This window comes from Histoplasma capsulatum, assembly GCF_000150115.1.
Source record: "Histoplasma capsulatum G186AR genomic scaffold supercont2.3, whole genome shotgun sequence".
In the NCBI taxonomy this organism is placed as follows: Eukaryota; Fungi; Ascomycota; class Eurotiomycetes; order Onygenales; family Ajellomycetaceae; genus Histoplasma; species Histoplasma capsulatum.
Genome location: NW_025544803.1, coordinates 424773 through 449562, shown reverse-complemented (window position 1 = coordinate 449562; position 24790 = coordinate 424773). Strand labels below are relative to the sequence as shown.

Here is a 24790-nt window from a genome sequence, read left to right as displayed (position 1 = left end):
GATCCCGTGTTTTGAGAGCGATTTGGATTTCCAGACAATGGTTGTTTGTAAAGTACTCTGTATGTATCGAGTAATTTTGTGTATGTGGCGTCATGCTAAACACCTGAGTTGTTTTCGAGGTTATTATCAAGATAAAAAAAACACTAGGAGGAAGCTTGAAGGCGTCTTAAGGTTGACACAGTAGCTGAACATGGATGGCAAAAAGATGTCGAGACTCACAGACGCGGATTGGAGGAAACTTGGCCAAGTGAAATGGAAGAGGAGAAAGAAAAAAAAAATCTCCGCGATGATCAGTCGATCATTCAAAGAATTGGACAAACAATAGCGAGGAGGTGTATTGGATTGATAAGGGTTTGGTCAATGGATGGTTACATGGTCTGGTTGATTGTTTCCCGTACTATTTTACAAGGCGAAAATAAAAACGGCAGTAGTAAACTAATGCGAAACTGGTTGGGATGTCCTCCTTGTGCATTTGGCGGTCATTTCCTCCCTTGAGGAAGCATGCAACTAAAAATAACTTGCATATGCATGATGGCTATATGCTCAAATATTTTCCATCTGCGTTTGCTGGTCATTCGTCGGTGGTTATTGAAGGCTACCCATATTCAAAGGAGTGACGGGTCACAGACTCACAGGGCAGTATTGATTGCCTTATCGCAACTGGTCACCCTGATAAGGCTGTAACCAAAACAAAATATAATGATCATGACGGTATCAGCCCTGTCGTAAAACTCAAAACATGCGAGAATGTGCAGTAACATACATTGCCAAGATAGGAACAAGATATCAGATTCGATTGGAGGTGGACTTAAGTTCTCATATCTCCGTTAAATATTGGAGCATTGTTATTGTGAATATTCTTGTTTCTCTATTAATAGTACAGATAAGCATATGAATACTTTCAGGGGAAGTGAACAAGTTGAAGCCAGGATAAATATGAGTTGGTTGTGTGCATCCTACCAATTCCCCTCTTCTGTCATCCTCATCTGCTCCCATGTCGCCGTTCCCGTCACTGATGCTTCAACAGTTCACGCTATGACCCTGAACGGAATGGTAAAAACGCTGTCATCTTAGTGGTGTCATCACCCGCTCCCCACTAAACCGGCCCAAGTAAACTAGTTAGTCCATAGCGGAATATTGTTACTTGATCCTTGGGCTCTGACTTCCAGGGCACTGGATGGGAGAACGAAGGCTCCACAATAAGAGGTTCATTATCCGCATAGAAAAGGTTATATGGATGATTTAAAGATTGTGCCGAGGTTGAAATCTTTGTTGCAACCAGGACATGGATGAGAGGTGGCTCCATTGAATTCGATCGTTAACCTACCTTTCTGGTCAAGTTTCATGATCTATGGTTCTTTCTTTCTCACCCGAAGACAATCATGTGTCGAGTCCGTCACCATTGTCATTTTCAATGCAGTTGACAGGGGCAGAAACTTGTGTTAGATTTCTTTTGTCGATAAAACATCTATGTAGGTATTGTGTCGCTATCTGTAAGCCATATTGTGCCAGCTGTCAGATCATCCCATTATTCATATGGCACCTGTGAACCTATGTTATTTTTCAAAACAGCGGAGTCCATTGTCGGACAAGCAACGATGTCCACCCACCTCCCTCCCCTTTTTGCCAGTAATTTAAACGGAGCTTTTGGCATGGTTTTCCGTAAGATACCGCATTGGAGGTGGACCCGTTCTTTCGGTTCGCTTTTCATCCCTACAAGGCTTGCCAGAATTTGTTTTGTCGCCGTTGTCATTCCGAGATGTCTGGTGGGTAGCAGTACCATCGTTTTTGAAATCTGCCAGATTGAATAATACTAGTACGCAACAGAAAACCCCGTTTTCAGGTAATAAAAATCTCACCTCGACGTCAGCAATGCATACGGAGTAAATAGTCGACAGCCCTGGCATAGCGCTTGCTTCTTGCTTTCATTATCGCCGCCTCTGTAATCCGATATACCCAATAAGGATCCTTGAGGAGCGAGAGTATCCTGTAGAGCGACTTGGCAAACGAACCAATACTATCCTGGAGTATCGTGAAAAGGAGCAGCAGCAGCAGCGATAGGGCCAATGAAGTGGAAAGGATTCCTCAGCAAACCAGTTGCCCTCATTGAGAAAATCGGAGAATGGTTATCGAGGGAAGATGAATGGTTGAGTTTGCGTGTGGGAGTGCAAAGGGAAACGTGAAGAAATGCCAACTTCGGGACAAGCCCAGGCGTACGAATATTACCGCGATTCGTCAGAAAGCGAAAATACGACATGTATCCATCGGGGGTATCACTGTATCGGGGCGTAAAAAATACCGGGCTGTACTGGATTCAGCCCTACCATGATACAAACCTTGCTGGTTGGATGTTTGACGAGACGCCATGGGCGAATTTACCAGCCGTATCTTGGTATCGTACCTGGACGTAACTGTCAATAAAGGGTAAGCCTGGTATTCCTTACTGTACCAGTAGTTACGCTCCCGGTACCAGCGCAGCCCAGGCCAGGCCGGTTCCTCCACAACCACATTACCGCTTATACCACCGCCGACACCACTGGTATCCTACTCCCACCACCAACCACGACATCGAAGTATCCGCCCACATCACACTTCCACTCCCCTCCAACGCCCCAAATCTCCTGCCTCCAGCAGTTGTTTTTCAAGCCTCTGCTGCCTCATGTCCGCTTCGTTTCCATCCCCTTTCTTGCCCTTCGCCTCTTCCACTTCCATGGTCATCCGTTTTCTAAGCCCTATGCATCTCGCTTCGTCCTTGGCTGCCACCACAATTTAGCCAGCGCCTGCTGCTCCAGCTGAGCCCAATCAAGGTTGGACCCGCCTGCCATTGCCACCGTCGCCACGGTTTCTCCCACCTGGACTGGCTGAACCGAGCATCTGCTCGTTCGTTCCCATTGTCTGAGACCCTCATGTCGATGCTGAGCTCGTCGTGGCAGTTCATGTGATGATTATGGATAGTAATCCACCCATGAGCTCGACGCCTTCAATTCTCGTTTATGACTTCAACCATTCAACCTACGATCGTCGTCGACTGTCTGCTTCCTCCAGGTCTGCAGCGCGCAATCTTCCTTTCCGGTCCCTTTCTACATCGCCTGGCCCAATGGCCATCCCCAATGCGATGGAGCCTGTGGTACCGCCACCACTACCGCCACCTCGGTACATAGAAGATCTTGCAATTGGGCACGATTCTGGTTGGAAATGGGGTAATAGTGTCGAGGAAGGAGAGTTCGGGAAACCTACTCTGCCTCCCATAAAACCGTCGTCAAGCCTTGTAGGTGGTGGTCACACTCGCCCAGAGCTGGTCCGTCGAACTGAGAGAGTTACCTTGGATAAAGAGATCAAGAGGAGCAACATGATGTCAACTGCCAAAATCTCTCCAGTGTTAAAAAACAGAACGTCCTTTTGGACATTGGGGGATTCAACTTTCCCCAGTTCATCAAATCCTAGCCTACCCAGTCCGTGGTTAGTATATTCCACTGCCTGTTAGAATACATTTGCAAAACAACTTGGCTCATGCTGTTATTCATATTTTCCGCCCCCTTTTTCCATTTTGTGTTTGCTTTCTATCGTCTTATGATCCTGTGCGCCCAATGGTTATGCACAACTTTGATGAAGCGAGCGGAATTCAGTACTCCATGCTAATCTGGCCCTACAATTACGTTATCATAGTTTGCAAGGGGAAAAACCGCTGTCCGAAAAAAGCGTAGAACGGTCCTCCAATGCTTATGATCAACACCTGTTATCTAAAATAGGAAAACCGAGCTCCCCCCCTCGCCTGCCTTCCAGTCTCGGAGGCCTCGGTCAGAGAGAGTTCACGACACTCCCGTTCCACTCAAAAAACCGAAAGGGTCTTTCAAGCTTGTCAATTGGTGATGGATCTTTGAGTCCTCGTGATCCAGCATCGCGCTGGACAAGCGGACCTCAATCTGCTGGAATATCGCCTGGGACACGACCAGGGTGGGCGGATTATGTGAGCTATCGTAGCCCAAGTGTTGATAGCCCACCTCATCAGCCGGATTTCGATCACTTTCGAGATAGGAATCTCTCGCCTGGAACGCACCATACGAATGATGATTCAACCAGCATGTATAGTCGATCAAACAGGGGTAGTTATGACCAGAACGTTTTTCCTGATTCAGATATCGATTTTCCAATGGATGAGACAACACAACATAGGCAGCTAAGCGTTGATGATCGAGGGTCATCCCAGCTGGGAAGCATGTCTCCGTTGTCTAGGCAGGGTATGAAACGAAGAGCCTCATCTCCACCACGAGGAGCCGTTTCAGACGAATTGCACGCTCTTCACACAACCACCAGCAATGGCGATCTGGAACAACGGAGGACATCTGGGTTTCCTTTCAGTGGTTGTGTATCACCTGGTGCCCGGTACCAGCCGAGTCATGGCTCTATTTCTTCAGTGTCCTCAACAAGTCTCCGAACTGGTTCCTATGCATCGTCCACAGGACTCTCTGTTGCGGCTAGCAGCTTGACTAGCTTGTCTTCCTTCGATCGCCATTCGCCGGGAGGAATCTCTCCCACGTCAGAACTTGAATCCTCTTATGAAAAAGCCTTTGTGAGCCTGGGTGTACGTAAATCGCTCTCAGGTCTTACATCTTCACGAACCCCTCATCACCGCGATCAAGTCGAAGTGAAAAGTGCTCCGCCCATTCGCAACATGTCACTCCCGAATAACCTGAGTGTATCCAAAACCGCTCCACCTCGGATAAATCGTCTTCACATCTGCGAATGCTGTCCAAAGAAACCGAAGAAGTTCGAGACCTCGGAGGAATTACTGTAGGTTATCCCCCCTTAAATGCCGGTTCTTCATTTTATGTTGAGCTGAGCTAATACTGATCTTGCTCTAGGGCTCATGAAATGGAGAAACAATATACCTGCCAGTTTTGCAACAAGCGCTTCAAAAACAAAAATGAGGCTGAGCGACATCAGAATTCCCTTCACCTGCGACGACATTCATGGTCCTGCGCCGCATTGTCCGGTGTAGAAGCCGCTTTCCACCCATCTGCTTCTCCAACTTGCCAATCCCCTACCGGGCCTTCCCATGACACATGTGGGTATTGTGGGGATGAATTCAACAACTTCCCACAACCAGACTGGGATAGGCGAATCGATCATTTGATTAGTGTGCACAAATTTGGAGAATGCAACCAGGCCAAGAAATTCTATCGAGCAGATCATTTTAGACAGCATCTGAAGCACAGTCATGCGGGTGCGAGCGGAAAATGGACAAACATCTTGGAAAATGCATGTATGAAGGAGGAATCATCAACGGAGGGTGGGCTTGCCAGCATTGGAGAGCACGGTGGTCGGAACCCTGAAAATCAGATGGGGGAGACTGGAAATATGGATATCGAAAGTGGACCAACCCCTGGGACACGCATGTCGCATACGATTGATAAAATAATGGAAGAGCCATAATTGTCCTAAGGATTATTTATCTGGCTATCTCTGTGACATTTCCGAATACAAGGGAGGTAGCTGTGTTGCTTGTTTGACGTTTAAGTTTCATCTCGGGTGTTTCCTTCCCTCACCCAATGACGAAAAACTCTGTTCTATCTCATCCAGCAAGTTGACTGTTTTCCATCAATTTTTCATTTCATCTTTCTAGAATTTTCCTCCTGAATGATGCAGCGAGTCGGTTTTCTTACTATTTGGCTGCTTTCCTCGCGCCTATTCTTTATTTCCCATTCCCTTCCTCTTTTCTCTCTTGCTTTACAGGTTAGTTTTCTGGTTTGAGTGGGCTTTGATTTCATTTCATTTACACACGGTTGGTTCTGGGTGTCGTGCATATCTATGTTATAATTCCTTTCTCACTGTTATTTATTTCTTTGGCAGACTGTGATTCGACATTACCTTACCACCTACCTATTTTTTCATTGATCATCCTAATTCATCCGCCTGTGCTAAGTTTTTCTCTTGTTGCGCTTTCCACTGGTGTTTTCTTTTTTGTCACAAAACTACTTTACGGCTACACCTGTGCATTCATTTTATGGTATGTATACACTTTGATATTCACTTTGCAATATACGTCCTGTCGCCATCTATCTGCACACGTGTATATGTGTATATATACACCTATGATAATTTGGCATTATTAGAACATATAGCCTACACTCTCGTACCAGCCCCTTTTTCGCCTCACTATGTACAGGTCCCCCCCCAGAGAAACTGAAAAGTTTCAATCATTTTTTCCCTCTATTTCATATATTTTGACCGTCAATATTCCCTATCATTTATTCTTTGCATTCTTCATCCATTATTATTCCCATGTCCAAAACCCTCGACTCCGTTTGCATATTTTGTATATATTATCCCGTTTGATGCGTATATATACCGTAATTAAAATGACAAAATGTCTTTTTTTCATGGATTATTCTTATCTCAAATACAATTCTTTCTTCTGTCTCTTTTTAGCTTTGATATGTATACTCTGTCTGAATTTTCGAAGTAAAAACGATGGGAAAGCAACAAGAAAGAAACTTCGTTAAAATCTCCCCATAGATGTAGGTTACGTTCGTTGCGAAATATCTATGTTAACTTTAAAGTGGGGATTTCTTCTATTATTACGCTTTCTAGATGCGGACTTGCTTCGTCCCCAACCGGCAATGCCCACCCCTTACCCCTATTTTTTTCATATGTTAGTTTTCAATTTCCCCTTTAGTTTCACCACATCTAAACCTATGCCAAATCGCTTCTCGCTCCGCTGTACTCCGTACCCGATTCATCAAGTCTCGATTATAGAATATTATCAGACGATTCCGCTCCATAACATAAACTCATTTTCATACTAGTATTTATATTAATATTAACTTATTCTAGTAAGAAGAACAAATATAATATAAACATCTTTAACAGTCTAATAAATAACAGGCTTGGCAAGAAAAGAAAACATGCATAGAGCCCATTTTCTCTATGGAACGGGAGAAGACAATAGGACTGGGGTGAGAATAATAATAATAGCTTTGAAAAAGATCGCAATGGTACAGAAGTATTTGGCCAAGATATATATAATACATACCTCATCCCTGCCAATGTGTGGTAGTTATATATAAAAGGGATTACATACAGGTACATACAACTAGAACAATATCCGACATAAAAAACGATTTGTGCCGTTTTAAATGCCTATAGCAATAACATTTCCGAATCCCCGGTTCCGCATCCATCGCCGCCGCCGCCGCCACCAAGACTACGACCGTAACTTTCATTAGGGCTGAAATATTTAGGCAATATTTCATCAACGAAATTGCTAGCCTGGGCAGTAGTAATGGTGGCATGGGGCCCATGATGTGTGGAGGAGAGCGAGAGCAAGAACTCCTCTGGTATCGTGACTGGCGAGGATGGGTCGAGAATTTCCATTTCGCTGCTGGGTGGGGAGGGAGGGATTGAGATTAACGCTTTGGATGTGGCTGTGGCTGTAGTTGTGGTAGTGTTTCTGATCACAGGGGTGAGGGACATTGAAGATGGTCGGGATTTTGTGATTTGTAGAAGGGGAAAATCAGGGATGTCGGTGATTAAAGTTGCTTCTTGTTCGCGGTCATCTAACATATCTAGATCATCGTGGATGCTGGAAGCTATGGGGGGTGGAGATGGGGATGGCTTGCCTGCTGTGTTGGGGTTGTCGGGTAGGTCACGTTCGCCATCGTAGTTGGGATTGGTGACGCCCATGCAATATGGGTGTTGGATTGGGTGTTGGATTTGGAAGAGGTTGGTGAAATAGGTATTGCGGTCGCCATTTTCGGAGTCTAATTCGTCTGCGAGGAGGATATCGCTATCCTTCGCGAAACACCATTCTGTATCTGATATACGGTCTGCATGCGGACTCTGATCATTAATTAGGCCCGTTATAATTGTAGTCGTATGGGCTAATGATATTGCGGGTATGGTATTTTGTGATGCTCCATTATTTTTAAGTTTCAGCGGCGTTATTACGCCGGGTAATTGCCGTGCTGCGTCGGGAGTAAAAAGGCGACGCTGCATCGATTTCCAAAGAAGAGTTTTTAGCGCTGATTTTGTATTTTTGGTATGCGCGAAGTCATTGGATGTTCCATAGGGTTCAGAATTTCTTTCAGAACAAATCGAGCCAATCGCAGCGCGTTCTAATTGAGTACCGGCATTCGGGCGGGGAACATTATCCAGCATCGCGGCGATCCCTTTAGATATCATAGGGATAAAACGTGAGCGCTGGAGTACATTCTGAAATCGGAAGTGTTAGATCGATAAAGTTACGGCGGTTACCAAAGGAACATGAAACTTACATCATCGTATCCAGGTACGAACAAGCTGGGGGCAAATTCTTGTAAACTCGGGCCGGGAATTTCAATAATTCTTGTGATATTAGATGTGCTTTGGCGACCAGTTCTGCATAGCAATGTGCGGAATCCACTATTGAGAAGTTTCATGAATGGCTGATATGTAGCCTCGGGAACTTCCAGAGGCTCAGTTTGGAGCGAGGATATGGCACCGCAACGACAATGGTAAGACGTTTGCTGGCTGCAAAAGGGGGAGACATAATCCAGAGACATCCAATCATCATCACCCCAGGCGGTCATTTGAGATCCACCAATAGAGATGTCATCTCGCCCGCACCCCATCTCATCTTGGGGACGACCGCCTTGTGGCTGAAGCATGGATGATAGATCTTCAGAGCTATTAGAACTGGAAATGTCGCCGAAGCTACCTTCCTGGATGTTATTTGAAGATGCTGACGAGAAGCTAAAGAAAATACTGATATTGTGAAGGAAAATTCGGAGAACAGTGGGGGGAGGGTCGACAGTTGAGGAGCCAGTGTTAATTAGGACATAGGGCATCCGTGGTGGTTTAGACTGCGGAAATTGCTCTGACTTCTGTTGGAATTCGAAGACAACATTTAAGGAATGAACCCCTTCTTGAGTCGTTAGAATCTCGTCATTGTCAAATACCTTGGAAATTTGGAGATCATGCCAAAGCTATACACAAGTTAGCATGGTAGGAAAAGGGATATTCAGTGATGTGGTTTTATTTGGCCTTGACCTGTGATTCAATTATAGTAGTTTTCAATTTTTTCAATATCCCGTCGATAGAGACCTTGAGCTTATGCAAAGGGCTTTCAATCATGATGTAGATCTTCAATTCCAGACCACCCTTTGGGAACATCCAAGCGTCACCCGATTTAATCGCGCCAAGCAAAGTTGAACGGTCTAAATTTGCAATTATTGAATCTGGATAAGAGGCTTCTGCTGACGCTGCCACTCTAAGCCGGATATCCTCATTTTTATAGAAATGTACCGTCGATCCGAGCTCAAATCGGCTGCGTAACATTTCAATCCATCAGTCGAACCAGGGGAACAGAAGAAGCGAACGAGAACAAGCATATAGCTAGTGGTTTTAGTCTGAAAGTCCATATACCTTTCGACGGATACCGAAAACAGAAAACAGCATACCGAAAGAAGGGAAGACGGGGATGAAGAAGGGGCGTGTGGTTGAGATAAGGTTGGTCAGTCATGCCACGACAAGAGCCTCAACGAGAGCCTCAACGAGAGCCTCATTACAACTATAGACACCCATCAGTGTATCTAGAAGTGATAACTTGGCACTCAAGTGTGTTATACATGCATGATAAGTTGTCACATCCATGCCCATTTTTAGGGTCCCCATGGTGCCAAAGAAAAGATGTTTGCTTGACGGTCGAGTCAACAGTCCTTTACAACAAGTATGAAAGGCGCAATCACATAGTGAAAATACATATCAGTACATAGTGAAAATACATATCAGTATTCAAGGATAGTTGAGCTCTTTATCTCGGAAACTGGTCGACATTTGAATGAACCTTGGAAGCAGGCGGTGCTCGGCAGAAGCTTCCACTGTTCTCGTTCCATGCATGACCAAGAACTGCATCATGTGGAGTTGTGGTGTCTCAAAGGCATGATGTCATTTCTTTGTTTGATTTCACTCACACTTCCCGAAAGCATACAAAGTAGTTAATTTTTAGAGACATGAAAAAAACTGCATAGAAGCTTACCGATTAATTGTATCTTCCCAGAGTGACAAGTGAACTCCTTATTTGTCGAGCTTCCAAGGATGAACCCAACGCACGTGATTGGCCAGTAAATACCTGGTAGCTCTGGAAAGAGCTGTGGACAACAAGCCCAGTTTATTATCAACAACAGCGGTTTTCCACTTCGCCATGCCTAGAGGCGATAGACTTGATGTTCACAAGACTGATGGAAATGAAGCAGATGAGGAAGAATCTCGAGGCCTCTTGTCCCTGGACGAGGAGGATGAACACCTAACCCAAACCACACCTTCGCAATTACCCTCGTCGTCTAGCTCCAAACAGCAAACCTCTATATATGTGCCACCTTCGAACGGCCAACCTCGAACGCCCAGAACTCCCAACCGGGTGCGATTCGATTTGGACGAAGACACTGAAGGAGAAGAAGAAGAAGAACAAAATCAACCTATGGGCCGTCCTTCCTCATGGCTTGAGGAGGACGATTATCTGAATGCTAATGGATCCGGCCGGGGCCGAAGCAGCACCGGCCAGCTTGCCCCTCTACTTACCAATATCGAAGCGCCAACTGTTACTTTGGCTACGTCGGAGGATTTCTTTCCCGAGGATCATCTGGAAGGTGCGCGGCCCAGGAGCGGGCTAAAGAATGCTTTCATGAATATGGCGAACAGCATCATAGGCGCGGGAATTATCGGACAACCTTACGCGTTTCGGCAAGCGGGATTACTGGTTGGGATAATACTACTTTGTGGACTTACTGTCGTCGTCGACTGGACTATTCGCTTGATTGTCATCAATTCGAAACTGAGCGGCGCAGACTCATTTCAAACAACCGTGGAATTCTGCTTTGGAAAACCTGGTTTAATAGCCATTTCCATTGCACAATGGGCATTTGCATTTGGAGGCATGGTTGCATTTTGTATCATTGTCGGGGATACAATCCCTCATGTCTTCGCGTCAATTTTCCCATCATTGAAGGATACACCTTTTCTATGGCTCCTGACAGATAGGCGAGCCGTCATCGCGCTTTTTATATTGGGGATCTCCTACCCTTTATCCCTTTACCGGGACATTGCAAAGGTAAATGAAAAGCTTTCTCTCTTTGCATCGTACACAACTAATTCTTCAGTAGCTGGCGAAAGCATCGACCCTTGCACTGGTTTCCATGGTTGTGATTGTGATCACCGTGATTATTGAAGGAATCCGAGCACCGAATGATTTGAGGGGCGATCAATTACCCTTGATTTTTTCGCAGAGTAACGGCTTCTTCCAGGCAGTCGGTGTCATATCTTTTGGTAAATATTGGTCTAATCGCAATTAGTGACTAGATGCTAATGTGTTCTTTTAGCCTTTGTTTGCCGTACGACAACATCACTCTTTCTCCTCTTGGTGCGTGCCATAACTGATGTCATCTCCTAGATCACAACAGCCTCCTTATATACGGCTCTCTAAAGAAGCCGACTATGGATCGGTTTGCTCTCGTCACACATTACTCGACGGGTATATCGATGGTCATGTGTCTGATAATGGCAATCGCAGGCTTTCTTGCCTTTGGTGAGGAGACAAAAGGCAATGTATTGAATAACTTCCCATCTGGTAATGTCATGGTAAACATTGCAAGACTGTCAGTATATAATTCTAGATTGAACAAATTAACAAACCCGATGCTGATTACGAGAATTCCAGTTGCTTCGGATTGAACATGCTTGCAACTCTTCCATTGGAAGCTTTTGTTTGCCGTTCGGTAATGACAACATTCTTCTTTCCTGATGAGCCTTACAATTTTGCTCGGCATGTAATATTTACCTCGGCGCTCGTCGTTACGTCTGTGACTATATCATTACTTACATGCGATTTGGGCACTGTGTTTGAGCTAATCGGAGCAACAAGTGCTTGTGCGTTGGCATATATTTTACCTCCTCTCTGCTATGTTAACTTGAGCCATGGCAATTGGAAAAAAAAATCCCCAGCGTACGCATGCATTCTTTTTGGTAGTGTGGTGCTCTGTACCAGTGTTGTCCAAGCAATGATAAAGATCGTGAAGAGTAAGTCTAGATCGGAGGCTCTTTCACTGTTGTGGGATCTATACTCTAACACTTACAATTTTCCACAATTTATAGATGAAGGCAGAGGAACAACTTGCTAATTATTTACGGTTGTGGTAATACGATATCCCGATTTGGCTTTCGGTATGTCGTCCTTGTTAGAAATATAGACTCCTGAGTTTCCATTGCGATTTTCCCCCCAGAACTACGGCGTTTGGGTGAACATAACTGGCTAGATCATCATTGCATTTCACGTAAATATATACATGTACTTTTTTATTCTATTGGCACCCCCACCCAAATTGCTGGAGCGATGTGAGGCCCCATAGAAGACCCCCCATAGAAGGTAAGAATGTTCATGGGCATTTTCACAACATTAGTTATGGCTAACAGAAATATTATAAAGCAACTATAAAAGTGGGTTCCTTCAAGTTTGCTGGTCTAACCTAGTTTGTAGCAACCAGCATCTAACGCTGTTACTCTTATGCCTTTATGTGCAAAGGTTTGACCCCAAATTTTGTTTGAGGGAAATCTCACAACAGTCATGCTTTTTCCTGAAATGGTATCAATCTATTTTCGGGGTCCCCATGCTCTCCTTGAGGATGCTTCAATTTGACTATTTTGTTTTCGCTCTCATATTTTGATATCATATTCCCCCATACTCGTACCTTATGGTAATTTCCGCCGCAACTCTTTGCCATACCAATTCCATTTGTAAGTTGGAAGGATTGAATTCCAACGACAAAATACCTGTTTGCAACAAATATTTCATACTTCTCCTGTTATATACCCCTCAACATTAGTGCTCCACTACTCGCGGGACTTAAAATTAAATTGCAAATATCACCAGTAGAGGAATATATTCGGATTGAAGAAAGATCTCTGATAACTCTTTGTGGATTCTTTCCCGATCATACTCCACATCAAGGCGTATTTTCTCTGGCGCGCTCTATATACTATGCATCAAGGATGTTCAAACTTTCTATGGCATGCATGTATCGCATCCGACCTTCGGCAGGTGACAGCAGTCAAAGGCTGGTTGCATGAAGCTTTCAAGACAAGTAAAAAGATTCATCGCATACTGCGTTTATAGATTTTCTCTGTTGTCTCTTTTTCATTTCTCTGAATGATTTCTGCCTTGAAGGGCATTGATGTCATTTTTATTCTAATTTCTCACGGTTGAGATATCACTACTTTCTCAACTTCAGTATCAGTATCACCACAGCTGGGAATATTTAAACTGGCTCCGTATATTTATGTGCAGTGCATTTTCTGTTGCTGGGTTGCTGGGTTGCTGGGTCTTTGTTGTGTGCCTCAGTATCCCAACACTGGGAAACCTCACCAACTTTGTTATCGTCCCATCGTTTGCTCCCCAGGGAACAACGAAAACACATCCTATCTTCTTTTCCTCCTTTCAGATCCATTGCCGTTTGCCATTGCTTCTTGCCTTCCACAACTGTTCCTCCCTTAAGTGATTTCTTCTATTTTTCTTCTTCTCAATATCAGCCTGAGGAAAAGCCTACTATATCCTAAATTGCGTCGGCCTTGAATATAAGTTGACGCTAATTATACAGTACGCCCCCTTCTGATCTCTAAGTTTAAGGATAGGGGACTACCGTCTAGAGGGTCGAAATATGTTTAATGACCAGAAGTGTTGCTAACTTCTCAGAAGTTATGGATGAAGAAGAGCGTCAGAGACGTATGCAGGAACTACAAATGGTATTTACGCACATTCCAATATATATGAATATTCTGCTCCTGAGTTCCATAACTTATTGCCTATGCTATATGCTGACATCAGTTGTACAAATAAAGGCGGATCTGGGAACTGCACGTCGTGAATATATATCTACTGTTGACCTCCCGAATAAGTACCGCCATGTTGGATTGGATCAAATCGAGGCCATTCGGGCAGCCAATATAAAAGGTTCTAAGGTCCAGAAGATTGCACAAGCTAACAGGGCTCAGTTAAATGCCTGGAACAGTACGTATCCTGTTCGTCATTATTCATTGAGTGGTGTATATTTTGTGTCTCGACTAACTGAGAGTCTTAAGATGCACACCAAACAATTGGAGGTGATGCCCAGTTGGAAGATCTGGACGACATGATGTCCGGACAAAGTCACCGTGCACAACTCTTTGATAGTATTAGAGCAAAAGGTGGTCAGGCGTATATTCACGACCCCATTGTTCCCCCCAAAGGGCCCTCCGGAAATGGACAATCGTCCAGAGCTTCTAAACTACCTGGGCGAGGCGCGGGAGCAATGGGAAGCCGTGGTGGTCGTGCGAACTTGTTAAAAGCACCACTGTGAATCACTCTTACTTCCCTGATTTTTTTCCTTTTTCCAAAGCAGTTACTGATATCGTAGTGGCCCTAAAAATATCCATTCACCGCTTGTGCTTGGGCATATTGGACGCTATCCTGTTGAAAGGCCCCCAGACCGGTGCCAATATCTGGATCCTGCATTTCACCCCGAAGTGGATGATAATATCCCTGGAAAACACGCCAAACTTAAGGGGGTGGTAGGTGCTACTCCAAAAGCCATTAAAAGTGACAAAGTTTCTCGTGGGCGAGGCCGCTTAGGTGCGGTCAAAACTAGACGCGTTGTTGATCCAGGGTAGGTTGCAAATCTGGCCCCCTCTATTAGCTACCGTAGCTGATGGCAGTATCAAAGCGCCAATTTTGAAGCAATGCTTGCCGGTCCGTCAGACTTCATGGCAGTGGCAAAAGTTCATAATGCTCCCGGCTCTTCGGGACCTCCTGGACCACGGCAAAGCACACCGGCCCAGACCATTGCCGTATCCAATCAAACCAAGAAAAAAAATATTGCCAATGAGAAAGCCAATATTAAGGAAGGGACTTCACATAAAAGAGTCGTAATGGAAGGAGGTAACAAAGGGGAAACTGAAAAGCAAATAAATGATGATACTAGCGCTATTATCATGGATGAACTGGACCTCAAAGGAGGCATGATTTTGGAGCAGAATACCAAGTTAACGGCGGAAAGTCCTTGGGCTATTCAAGTAGATAGCCTCCCCTCTGATAGCACTCGAACTGGCCCAACTGACTTGAGTGAACGAAAGACAGAGAAGGGTTTTAGATCAAGCCTTCCCCAGCCGATTCACGCGTCAGAGGAGTCGACATACCTGATAGACCTGATATGGAAAACTCGATCACCTTCCAACCCATCGTCCCCTCTGCGCTCTCGACAGGTTGATTCTGGGTCTTTACTAGCCCTTAGATCTCCTTCTCTGAGTACTGCTGCCGCATCAATGGAGACGCTGCTACCCGGGTTAACAGACGGTTCAGCTGGTGCTATGAAAGCCAGCAATTCATCGGATGGAGCTAGCAATGGTGCTGTGAAGGGAGCACTTGACCTGCTTATTGAGAGGCTACAGAAGGAACTGGACCAAGTCAACCAGATTATCGACGACAGCGATGAGCCTGTAGAGTCAACGGGAATAGGAGCCTATCTGTTGAGCCGAAAGAAGCAATTGGAAAGAGAAATTGCTGAAGCTATTGAAATGGAGAGTGATATTGTACTTCCGTTAAGTGCACTTACATTGGAAGATCAGCAATCAATCGGGGAGCATAATATTTCACAGGAAATACTAACCCCGCGGGCACCAAACACTTTCGCAGATAAATCGGACAAAGTCCCGTTAGTTCCTGACTTGGGGTTTCAACCGGTGCCCTTTAGCCCGCCAAATATTGCTCCTCAACCAGTGTCGCCCACGCGCAGCTGTGCGCCATCCATTCCTTCACTCACTTCATCTATTTTCACCAGCTCAGTATGCGATATTATCGGTAACCATTTGTTACCAGGAAGGAATGTTTCGAGCACCAAGTCAGGCCTGGATACGCCAAAGGTAGTAAGTGAAAAAAGTAGCCTTCATGGCTTCGTCACTACGACCCACACTCCCATTATTGGAGAAGCAGCGTCTCCGTCGCCTGGTGCAGCAGCGGTCACCCATAGTCCCTCCATCAATGAACTACATGCGCGAGATACGCCCAGTGTCCCTGACAACGCAACAACGCGGCAATACATGCAACCCACTCCCGAGCTACCTCAGAGCTCTACCAATCAAGGTAATGTACCTCCACACGCTCAACGCGATAAGTCTTTGTCTGCCGTGACACAGCAGTTTTCAAACTTCTTGAAGCATTCGCCAGAGCAAAGCCGCCTATCGTCCTATCCTCTCTATGGTGCGACTGCTACGGTACAATACCCTATTGTACCATCCCAACTGCAGCCTACTCCCCTCGGCCCGCAGTTGGCCACTTCAAGCGAACAGATGAAGTCCGTTGCGTCGAGCGTTAACCCAAAGTTAATCAAGCCAGCTGCAGCGGCGCAATATTCTTCAGCATCATTCCACCGGCAGGAACAAATACCAGCATCACAGTCTCCTGGCGCCTCAACTCCGTCTCACCAAATAACTCCTGGCGGCGCGAGTATTACACAAACCTTAGAGGCCAAGTTCCCAGTGTCAGCAGCAACTTTACAATACTCTTGTGCAGTGTCCGATGCTGATATCAGAGGAAAGGACCCCCCACCACCAGCGGGACAGGAAAACCGCAACCCATACACTGTGAGCTCTACACGTGGGAATTCTGAAACTTCTTCTATGCCTTCTTCAAATAACCCGCCCCGCCTTCTTGGACTCGAAAACTCCAAATGGGCGATGCCGACGGTTGGTTCCACCTCACCCAAAGGCGCAAGGAAGCAACCCGCATCAGTAAAACCAGAAAATGGCCCAAGAGGAAATAACATGTTTGCGGCAGAACTGGCAAAGCATGGCATTACCGTGTCTAAACGCTCAATGGGTGAGGCTACGACTAATAGTGGACCGTTGAAGTGCCAGAAAAAGCTATCCGAGCTTGCAAGCTCTAAATGGGCGAGCTAAGTAACGCACATTGTCGGTGGCAGCAAGATGCTTGCTAGATGCAAAACCTCGCAGCTTTTTGATGAACGCGAGGAAGTATTGATTTGGTTGAAGATGCAGCCCAAAGTACTTGTGTCCCGGTTTGCTTTTCCAGCACCTATTTTGTTTTTTTATTCATTAATGATATGTTCCCATCTCCCGGAGACAATTACCCCTTCATCCTGCGCGTTGTGATCTCTATCTGTGGAGAACCATTTTACGAGCCTCCATGAAGATTCCCGTTGTCTACTAGCTGCTGCCCATTATTAAACTCTTTGCATGAAATATCTCTCTAAGATGATCTATTTTCTGGCTCCCTTCAATTTCCTTATCAGAAATGTCTAACCAACCACCCAAAAAAAAAAAAGAAAAAGAAAAAAAGAAAAAGAAAAAGACCATTAATATGGCCCCATAACTCCCTATTAACTTTAATATTACTGCAAAATTTCCGCTTCTGCTAAGTTTCTGCAATGCTGTACTTAACTGTGTTCCAACAAAATCCCAATTAAGCCATCCTGCAGGTTTCATCGTCGTGCCTATTGATTTCGCTACTCGGTCAGGATTAACATCACGATCTTATTCATTGTCAATTACCTCAGATCCTCAACGAGAGCACTGTAGGGACATTGATCACTAGGATGAAGTTTCAAGGTTGGAACGTCGCCCAAAGGGAGTAAATGCCGCATTAAAGTATGTGTCAATATATGTAATGTGCGGTGAATGCACCGTAGCGCGAAAATTTTAAATATGCCAAGTATTAGCCGCGAGATATAAGAGAAATTATGGAGATGAATATCGCCATTTCTCGATCAGACTCCCAAAAAGGGTGGAAATGGGAGGATAAATAGGAGGGAGAGAAATCTGGATAGGTGGCTGGAGGAAAATAAAACCATGTTGCATTATGCTGATACCAATCAATAATAGATAAGAAACGATCCCCTACTCCGCAGCGCCTATGAGGTCCCCGTTGCCCAAATTGAAGAAAGAAGGGAAAAAAAAGAAATTCGCCAGTGCTCAGGACCAAAAAGACACAATATCCCTCAACATTTTACGAAGCATAAATACAGCTGAAGGATATGGATATTGGATTCTGAACGCCAAGGGAATAAATACAACAAAGAAACGCTGGATCGAATAATGGATATGAATGACAATCAGATAATAATGTTATTGCTGTGGTTGTTGCTGGTGACGCGTAGTAGCGACATTTGAAATGGTATCTCCATCACCGACCTTTCTCTTTCTCGCAGGGTCGTTATTAGAATCTTCGTTACCTTGACCGTTCGTCAAGTCTGCAAGAGGTGGTCTCTTCCCGTTTACGTTTTGAGCTGGAGCGGTAACCGTGTTTGTATTTGATACGGCAGAAACATGGGCAGCATTGCTTCTTGTCATTCGTGTAGGTGGTCGATACGAGCTAGTCGTCAGAGGAGACCTAGCTGCTGGCGGTACAAAGCCGCTACCGCTACCACCAACAGGGCGAGGAACTGATCCTCGTTTCGTCGAGTCAGGGATACTTGATTTTGTTAGATTAAAGTACTGAACCTGGCTACCTGAAGGTACGGAGTCGGTAGTGTTGTCTGCGAACCGGGGAGGGTTAGTGCTAATTAGGGTGCGAATAACTGGGGCTGAGGCCTTGTGATTAATGCCTGCTGTTTTCCGGATGGACGGGCTGTCGAAACTTGGGTCAAAAGCAGGTGCTGACTTAGGTGCTTCATATGGATTGCTCCTCAGAACGTCGGCTGCCCGAGCGGAGTAGAATCCACGGGCAGGATCCTGAGGTCGTTTGTCTTCAGGAATTGGAGAGCTGAGAGGAGAAGGAGCTTTGGTTGGAGAAATGTTATGGCTGTCCTTCGGGGTTAAATCTGATTTCGGCTTTAGTTGGTCACTCGGGAGAGGTGGGGGTAAGTTTGGGATGTGTGTAGGGGGTTGGGAAGGGATAGGTGTTGAGCTGCTTTGTGGAAATGGCTGTAGTCGTTGGGCTGACGGCGTTTTGAGATTTGCGAGAAGGTGATGATTGGAAGAAATTTGGGGGAGGCCAGGTCTATTTAATCTGTCACCAGGCGTGGGTGGAAGATCCGGTTGCGCCACAGAATGGATACCAGCAACACATGAACTTTCCGGCTTCGATGGGGTAACAGTTTGATTCAGATGTTTTGTAGTGTCTGCCGGACGGTTGCTCTGAACTTCATGTGAAATTGAGTGGATTTGTTGCGGATTCTGCTGGATTTGCTGTTCAGGCTGTTCTTGGTCCATAACCACATCATCGGGGTGCTCACAATGAGACTCCGCAAAATCCGCCTCATCGAATAAGTCACCTTCTTCGGATTAGATTTTTCATTCAGCGAGAAGGTAATGCGAAACTTACTTCCAAATTCACCTTCCAGATCCAACGGGAGAAACTCATCTGCCTGGGCTGTCGGCACATTAAGCAACCGAGGTGAAAGCCTAGTACTAGCTGTGTTTTGTGGCTTGGAACCACCATCGAGCGTGGGAGTATTACCCTTCTTCACAGTACGGGAAGTATCGCGATGTAAATCCCCAACATCCCATGTTGACTGGAGATCAATCAGCGTTTGACCTGGCAAATCAGGTAGGTATTGTAACTGACCGGAGCAGCCTTAACTTTCGTCACCCTGCTCAAGTATTCCTTATCATAGACACAATTCCCAAGAACGTTACCAAAAGTCCTGAGAGCTCGCTTTAAAGCATCTGTTGTTCCTTCTTTTTTTGCTTTCTCAAAGGCTAGTGCTTTCGATTTCGAGTTTTCACAATGCCCGTATCCAATATCCTGTCAACATGTCAGAATATTTTCGGCAACAAAACCCTAAAATGTCCAACCTCATGAAATGTCCCATCCTTCAACGTTACTCTCACTATAACAGATAACCCCAAGCTAATTTTTGCCGTATTCGGATTTTCATCGACCTGTGAATAGCGGACGACGAATCAGAACCCAACTGCCAGTGATGAAAGTGCAAGGTTGTCACCGGACTTCAACCGCGACCCGTCGAAACTCCAAACCCACTCACAAAATCTATCTGAATATTTTGGATGGAACTTGACCATCCATTAAAGCCAAAAACTTCATTCGCGAGATTGATGCATTTCTCCGCAGCTAAGTAGTGCACCTTCTGACCCCCCGGACCTTGTCTGGAGGAGATATATTCCGGACCTAATCGTTTATCAAGGCGACTTTGCAAAGTAGCGATTTGTTGAGCAGTGTACTGGTTCAGCCGATGTTCCGAAGTCTCAAAGGGATTCGACGTGACACTGCCGGTATTCAATGGTGTCATTCTCGCAGGGCCGGGCCGGTGCTGTTCACCTACACTTTCAATTCCGATGCGTCAGTTCGATCAAAACTAATATAGACGTAGACGCAGGTGCATATGATGTACTTACGCTGGCATAGTTGTGAAGTGGATTTAGGCACATAGAAAACCCGCTATCGCCTGTACAGTCTGGAATTGCGAGAGTTTGTTAGATTGAAGATTGAAGTTATCCAAGACGTCGTTTCGGGGAAACGCGTATTAGCGCGTCTGCGGCGCTAAAAATGATGCCTACTCACATGATAGAAATTTTTCCGAACGTTTTCAAACTTCATACAATCTTTGAATAAACAACTCTGTCGAATTCAACCGTTTTCGTATCGACTGTTGGTATATCATTCATCTTTAATTGAATCTACTTTTATATCTTCATATCTGTATTTGCTGGGGCTGAAGTGTCTTAATATGGTAATTCTGGGTGTCCTAACGCCCTGCAATAACATCACCGGGTCCGAAGACCAGATGGGATGCCACATTCATCCAGAGCCCGCATATCTTCCTACTGGGAATTCTCTTCCACATCAAGACATTCAAGTCTCTGGTTGTTGACTTCTCAAAAAATAGTACCTTCTGAATGCTCCACACTGAACCTCAGCGAACAAAGGCTACCACACTTGGAGATAGTTTAGTTGATAAATAACATGTTCATCTAGAGGGCAAGATATCAGCGGAAGCTTGTTTGACTTATCCATGAGATACGGTATTCCTAGAAGAAAACCGAAGTACTGGATGGAGAAAGCGGGGACACTACAGTAATTCACAAGTTGTCAAACCACATGTGCTCCGTAAGATGCAACAAGGCCGAGATCCTCTAGTGGCCTCGAGCTATCACAGAGGATGAGCCGATCCCCCAATTCCCGCCTATCATACATTGTCACAATACTAGAATCAGCTTTTTCAACAATTTCCCACGTATCAGGCTACCACAAGCAACCTTTCCTTTTAAACATGCATCGCGAGATCCGCGATGACTTATTACCAACATCTCAATGAGAAACAGCACTGAAACGGGGATAAACTCAATTGACACATTGATAGTAGCTAGTGATCAAAACTGTGTTTCCTAGTCACTTTTCTGGAAAGACAATCAACGAAGAGGCGAAAGGTATTGGACTAGATTCATGGAAGCTAAGCAAGTAGTGCATGCTGATGCCGAATTGAATCTTCCTGGATGGTCCTGGATATAGAACAGCAGAGACGGAGTTGCTATATATTGTGGGGTGGACGAGGCGTTATTGTGCTTCACGCGTCCCGCCCAGCAAGTTTAACTATCGAAGCTCCATCGGGATATATAGCCACCTAGCACAGAACCAAATCCAGCACACCATTCAACAAGTGACGATGGCAAGCTGACCAGCGATCTGATTCCTCGGTTTTCAAAGCCACATACTTTCCAGAGTCCCAACGGTCTATTCATTCAGAGGACTAGGAGTTAACTAGGCGTTTTGGGAAGAAAGCGTCTGACCAGATTTTGAGTCATTGATCTGTGAGCACTGACATTGGCCATTTAGCTGCATGTAGCACCCCCGCAACTCTAGGCACAGGAAACTGCAGTCCTTCAAGTATCTCTTGATGTTTTTGACTTCTCGTATCTCTGCGTGGTGTTTGTTCTGGTGAACTTAGAGTAGCGAGGTACCCCTGTGTTCTTATCAACTGGTGCTTGAGTCCATGCGAGTACAAGGGCCACTTGTATATAGGGGACAAGCGACATGGAATCCTCTAGGAGGAAACCATCTTAAGTTTCATGTTGAAATATGTCATATTCTGCTGTCCTTCCACATGTTATAACCGCGCCTTCCTTGGGTGTTCATTTAAAATTCTCGATTCCAAACCTCTTCCTGCCAAATTTACTGCATCCTAATTTTTCCAAGCCTGTCGCGCCTATTGAATTTCCCAACAAACAGAACTAGAAGTGGACAAAAGAAGACGAAAGGGAAAGAAGAATCCACGTCATATCACATTGGTCAGAGTAATAAAAAGGGAACACATATAAAGTGACAGGAAATGGAAAAGATAACGAAAGGGCAAGAAAAAAACGAGGATCTGAAAAACTCGGTAGGAAAGTAGGGTTGCTGTACACTTACAGAAGAGTAAATACATCATAGACGTAGCTCAAATGTAAACGGGGACGAAAAGATAGGGGAAAAGGGAAGGGGAAAAGGGAAAGTGAAGGGAAATAAGAATTCAGAGGACAAGAGACAAAAGGGAATGCAACACAAAACGAAAGGAGCTCATGGAATGCTCATTACAGGACGAGGCCTAAATATTAATAAGACCTAAAGGAAAGCCACAACACAAGTGGGGATGGCGCGAACGGAGACGGCAGGATGAAGGGTATGCTGAAAACATGAATGCTTGTTGCTGAGAGGGTTCTAAAAGAAGACGTATGCTAGGAGAAAACTGAGGAGGCAAAGACCGGCAACGACTCGCAATGGGACACCAACTTCTGCCGACTGATGGGCTCGCTGCTGCTGCTGCAATCCAGACGATGTTGATCCTGGTGCGGTGCTGCTGATTTTTCGTTGTCTGAGGCCTTGGTCTGCAAGTTGGTCTCTCAATTTTTCGATTTGAGCTCTAGCTTCCGCAAGTTGTGATTTCAGCTCGTCACTCGCGGCGTCTTGCTTGGATTGTACAGCAGGTGAAGGGGAGAGGTTGGATTCGTATTTTGGGGTCTCAGCAGACGTCATATCCAGCGGCGGAGCAACCCGGGTTGCTGACGGCGTATCAAATTTGGCTGCGCTGGGGGAGGTATATGCCGGAAGTTCTTCTTCGGGAGGAGCCTGGAAAGCAACTTATGTAAACGTGGGTTCCTTCCACCGCCAACGGAAATAGGATAGCAGCAGTTAGGACATACGATTCCATTGGGTTCGTCGGTTGAGGGCTGTTCTCCTGAATCCTTAGGAGGCAAAAATTCGACTTTTATTTTCTGTTCGTGAATAGAACTTTTTGATGTTTGCTCAACGTGTTGCCACTGTGGTTATTGTCAGTGCATGCCTGTAGGAAATAGGGGATTACTCAAGGCGACGTACGATCGAGCTGACATTGGAGAAATCTTTGTCCGTGGATACTGCCACAGACTGGACCAAAAACTTGTCTTTAGATGCTCCCACTGACCTGTCATCCTTCATTGCCTGCAGAAGAACTATTGGCACCGTAAGTATCCACATAAAATATTACCATTGCAACGAATAGAATGCTTACTGACCTTGAACATCTACCCTCTCGCCCGCTCCGATCCGACCTGAGTTGGGCCGCACGCAATAGCTGAATAGCAAAAGGTCAGGACGCCGAATTCATTAGAAATCGAGAAGGAATTGGTTGGCGAACCTTTTGGGAGCTGTTGTTTTGACCTATATGATTGACGCTGTGAGTTGTAGCTCAAATGAAAGAGTTGTCCTCTCAGCCAAGTGCAACCATACCTTGAATGCAACCGGCTCATCGTTGTTGTTTTCTATGGTAAGGGTTTGGCTGACTTCCCGATTAAATGGCCCTGTACATACATATGTCAACGGGGCTTGTTACACGTATAAGATGGGTTGGAAGACACCAACGATGAAAACGAAGGAATTTCTGAGGTGGCTTCGCTGTGGGATCCTGATTGCTGCTGGGAGCCCTGCGATCGTCTTCGGTTATCAGGTTCACTGACATTGCGCCAGGCGTAAGAGTTCAAGTATGAGAGTTAACACTACTTAAAAAGGCCGGGGTTACGGAGACTTGAAAAGAGGTGAGAGGATTTCGATATCGTCAACAGCCAGCGATGCGAAGCTTGAGGTGGAACACATCAACAATATGGGGCAAGGGCGGACTGGGAATAGGGCGGGATTGGTCAGCAGTCACGTGAAGAGCCCCGGTTTTTGGGCTTTCTTGGCGGCGCAGATTGGCATTTCGTGCCAATGTGCCTCTAAACTGCCAACCACGATTAGGTCTGTTGTACAGACTACTGTGAGGTAGACACTCACTCACTCTTTGGGAGTTACTGATTGCTGTCGCTACATTATTAGCTAAACGGGTTATTTTCTACAGTGGGTCGCAGGGGCGGCTGCTTACAATAGTAAGAACGCGTGTTGCATACTATCGTTCCGCCTCCATTTCCATTGCACTCCTCGACTCTCATGTACGAGGCAGCACTGCTGCTAACACCATGATACTCGCATTGGCCCAGGCAACAATCTAACAGGTGGGTAGGGATTCCGAACCACAATTTGGCGGAGGGGGCGTTTTCCATTCCCCTCTTTTTTTCTTACTTCGGGAGAGGGCATGTGCCCAAATGGGATGCGATTTGTGATGCTCATCTGACAGGAACTGCACGCCGTGACTAGGGAACAACAATCTGGAGTTACAGGCGAAAAGGAGGGATTTTTCATCGTTCTCACGATCATCAGGAAAAGGAAGACCACAGCAAAATCCAATAGCGCTGCTGACCTTCTACTGCCTGGTTCCAAACTAACTACAGGATGACAGCAATTCAATTGGTAGTTGATACATTGCGT

The 24790-nt window shown here is 45.5% G+C and overlaps 7 protein-coding genes across 7 annotated transcripts; 3 read left to right on the top strand and 4 right to left on the bottom strand.

Annotated features, from left to right (window-relative positions):
- Positions 1 to 1353: 1353 nt before the first annotated feature.
- HCBG_02324 (uncharacterized protein) lies at positions 1354 to 2108 on the bottom strand (the record flags this gene model as incomplete). Its single annotated transcript, XM_045429373.1, has 2 exons — positions 1354 to 1795; positions 1860 to 2108. 2 exons carry the CDS (start codon positions 1905 to 1907, stop codon positions 1529 to 1531), a joined length of 315 nt encoding a protein of 104 aa, XP_045289268.1.
- Positions 2109 to 2965: 857 nt separating this feature from the next.
- On the top strand, positions 2966 to 5433 carry HCBG_02323 (uncharacterized protein; the record flags this gene model as incomplete). The annotated part of the gene is made up of 3 exons (XM_045429372.1): positions 2966 to 3459; positions 3667 to 4791; positions 4863 to 5433. 3 exons carry the CDS (start codon positions 2966 to 2968, stop codon positions 5431 to 5433), a joined length of 2190 nt encoding a protein of 729 aa, XP_045289267.1.
- Positions 5434 to 7140: 1707 nt separating this feature from the next.
- Positions 7141 to 9499, bottom strand: HCBG_02322 (uncharacterized protein; the record flags this gene model as incomplete). The annotated part of the gene is made up of 4 exons (XM_045429371.1): positions 7141 to 8199; positions 8274 to 8963; positions 9028 to 9304; positions 9438 to 9499. The coding sequence occupies 4 exons, from the start codon at positions 9497 to 9499 to the stop codon at positions 7141 to 7143; spliced, it is 2088 nt and encodes a 695-aa protein (XP_045289266.1).
- Positions 9500 to 10180: 681 nt separating this feature from the next.
- On the top strand, positions 10181 to 12473 carry HCBG_02321 (amino acid transporter; the record flags this gene model as incomplete). Its single annotated transcript, XM_045429370.1, has 5 exons — positions 10181 to 11086; positions 11139 to 11301; positions 11426 to 11630; positions 11693 to 12051; positions 12127 to 12473. The coding sequence occupies 5 exons, from the start codon at positions 10181 to 10183 to the stop codon at positions 12150 to 12152; spliced, it is 1659 nt and encodes a 552-aa protein (XP_045289265.1).
- Positions 12474 to 13725: 1252 nt separating this feature from the next.
- Positions 13726 to 16956, top strand: HCBG_02320 (uncharacterized protein; the record flags this gene model as incomplete). Its single annotated transcript, XM_045429369.1, has 6 exons — positions 13726 to 13770; positions 13867 to 14035; positions 14107 to 14334; positions 14492 to 14669; positions 14727 to 15713; positions 15840 to 16956. 6 exons carry the CDS (start codon positions 13726 to 13728, stop codon positions 16954 to 16956), a joined length of 2724 nt encoding a protein of 907 aa, XP_045289264.1.
- Positions 16957 to 18141: 1185 nt separating this feature from the next.
- Positions 18142 to 21807, bottom strand: HCBG_02319 (uncharacterized protein; the record flags this gene model as incomplete). The annotated part of the gene is made up of 9 exons (XM_045429368.1): positions 18142 to 19289; positions 19340 to 19529; positions 19583 to 19762; positions 19813 to 19899; positions 20374 to 20423; positions 20868 to 20905; positions 21171 to 21192; positions 21691 to 21709; positions 21799 to 21807. The coding sequence occupies 9 exons, from the start codon at positions 21805 to 21807 to the stop codon at positions 18142 to 18144; spliced, it is 1743 nt and encodes a 580-aa protein (XP_045289263.1).
- A 236-nt stretch (positions 21808 to 22043) lies between these two features.
- HCBG_02318 (MSP domain-containing protein) lies at positions 22044 to 24053 on the bottom strand (the record flags this gene model as incomplete). Its single annotated transcript, XM_045429367.1, has 7 exons — positions 22044 to 23080; positions 23155 to 23271; positions 23330 to 23442; positions 23506 to 23564; positions 23628 to 23650; positions 23720 to 23790; positions 23852 to 24053. 7 exons carry the CDS (start codon positions 23946 to 23948, stop codon positions 22673 to 22675), a joined length of 888 nt encoding a protein of 295 aa, XP_045289262.1.
- Positions 24054 to 24790: the final 737 nt, after the last annotated feature.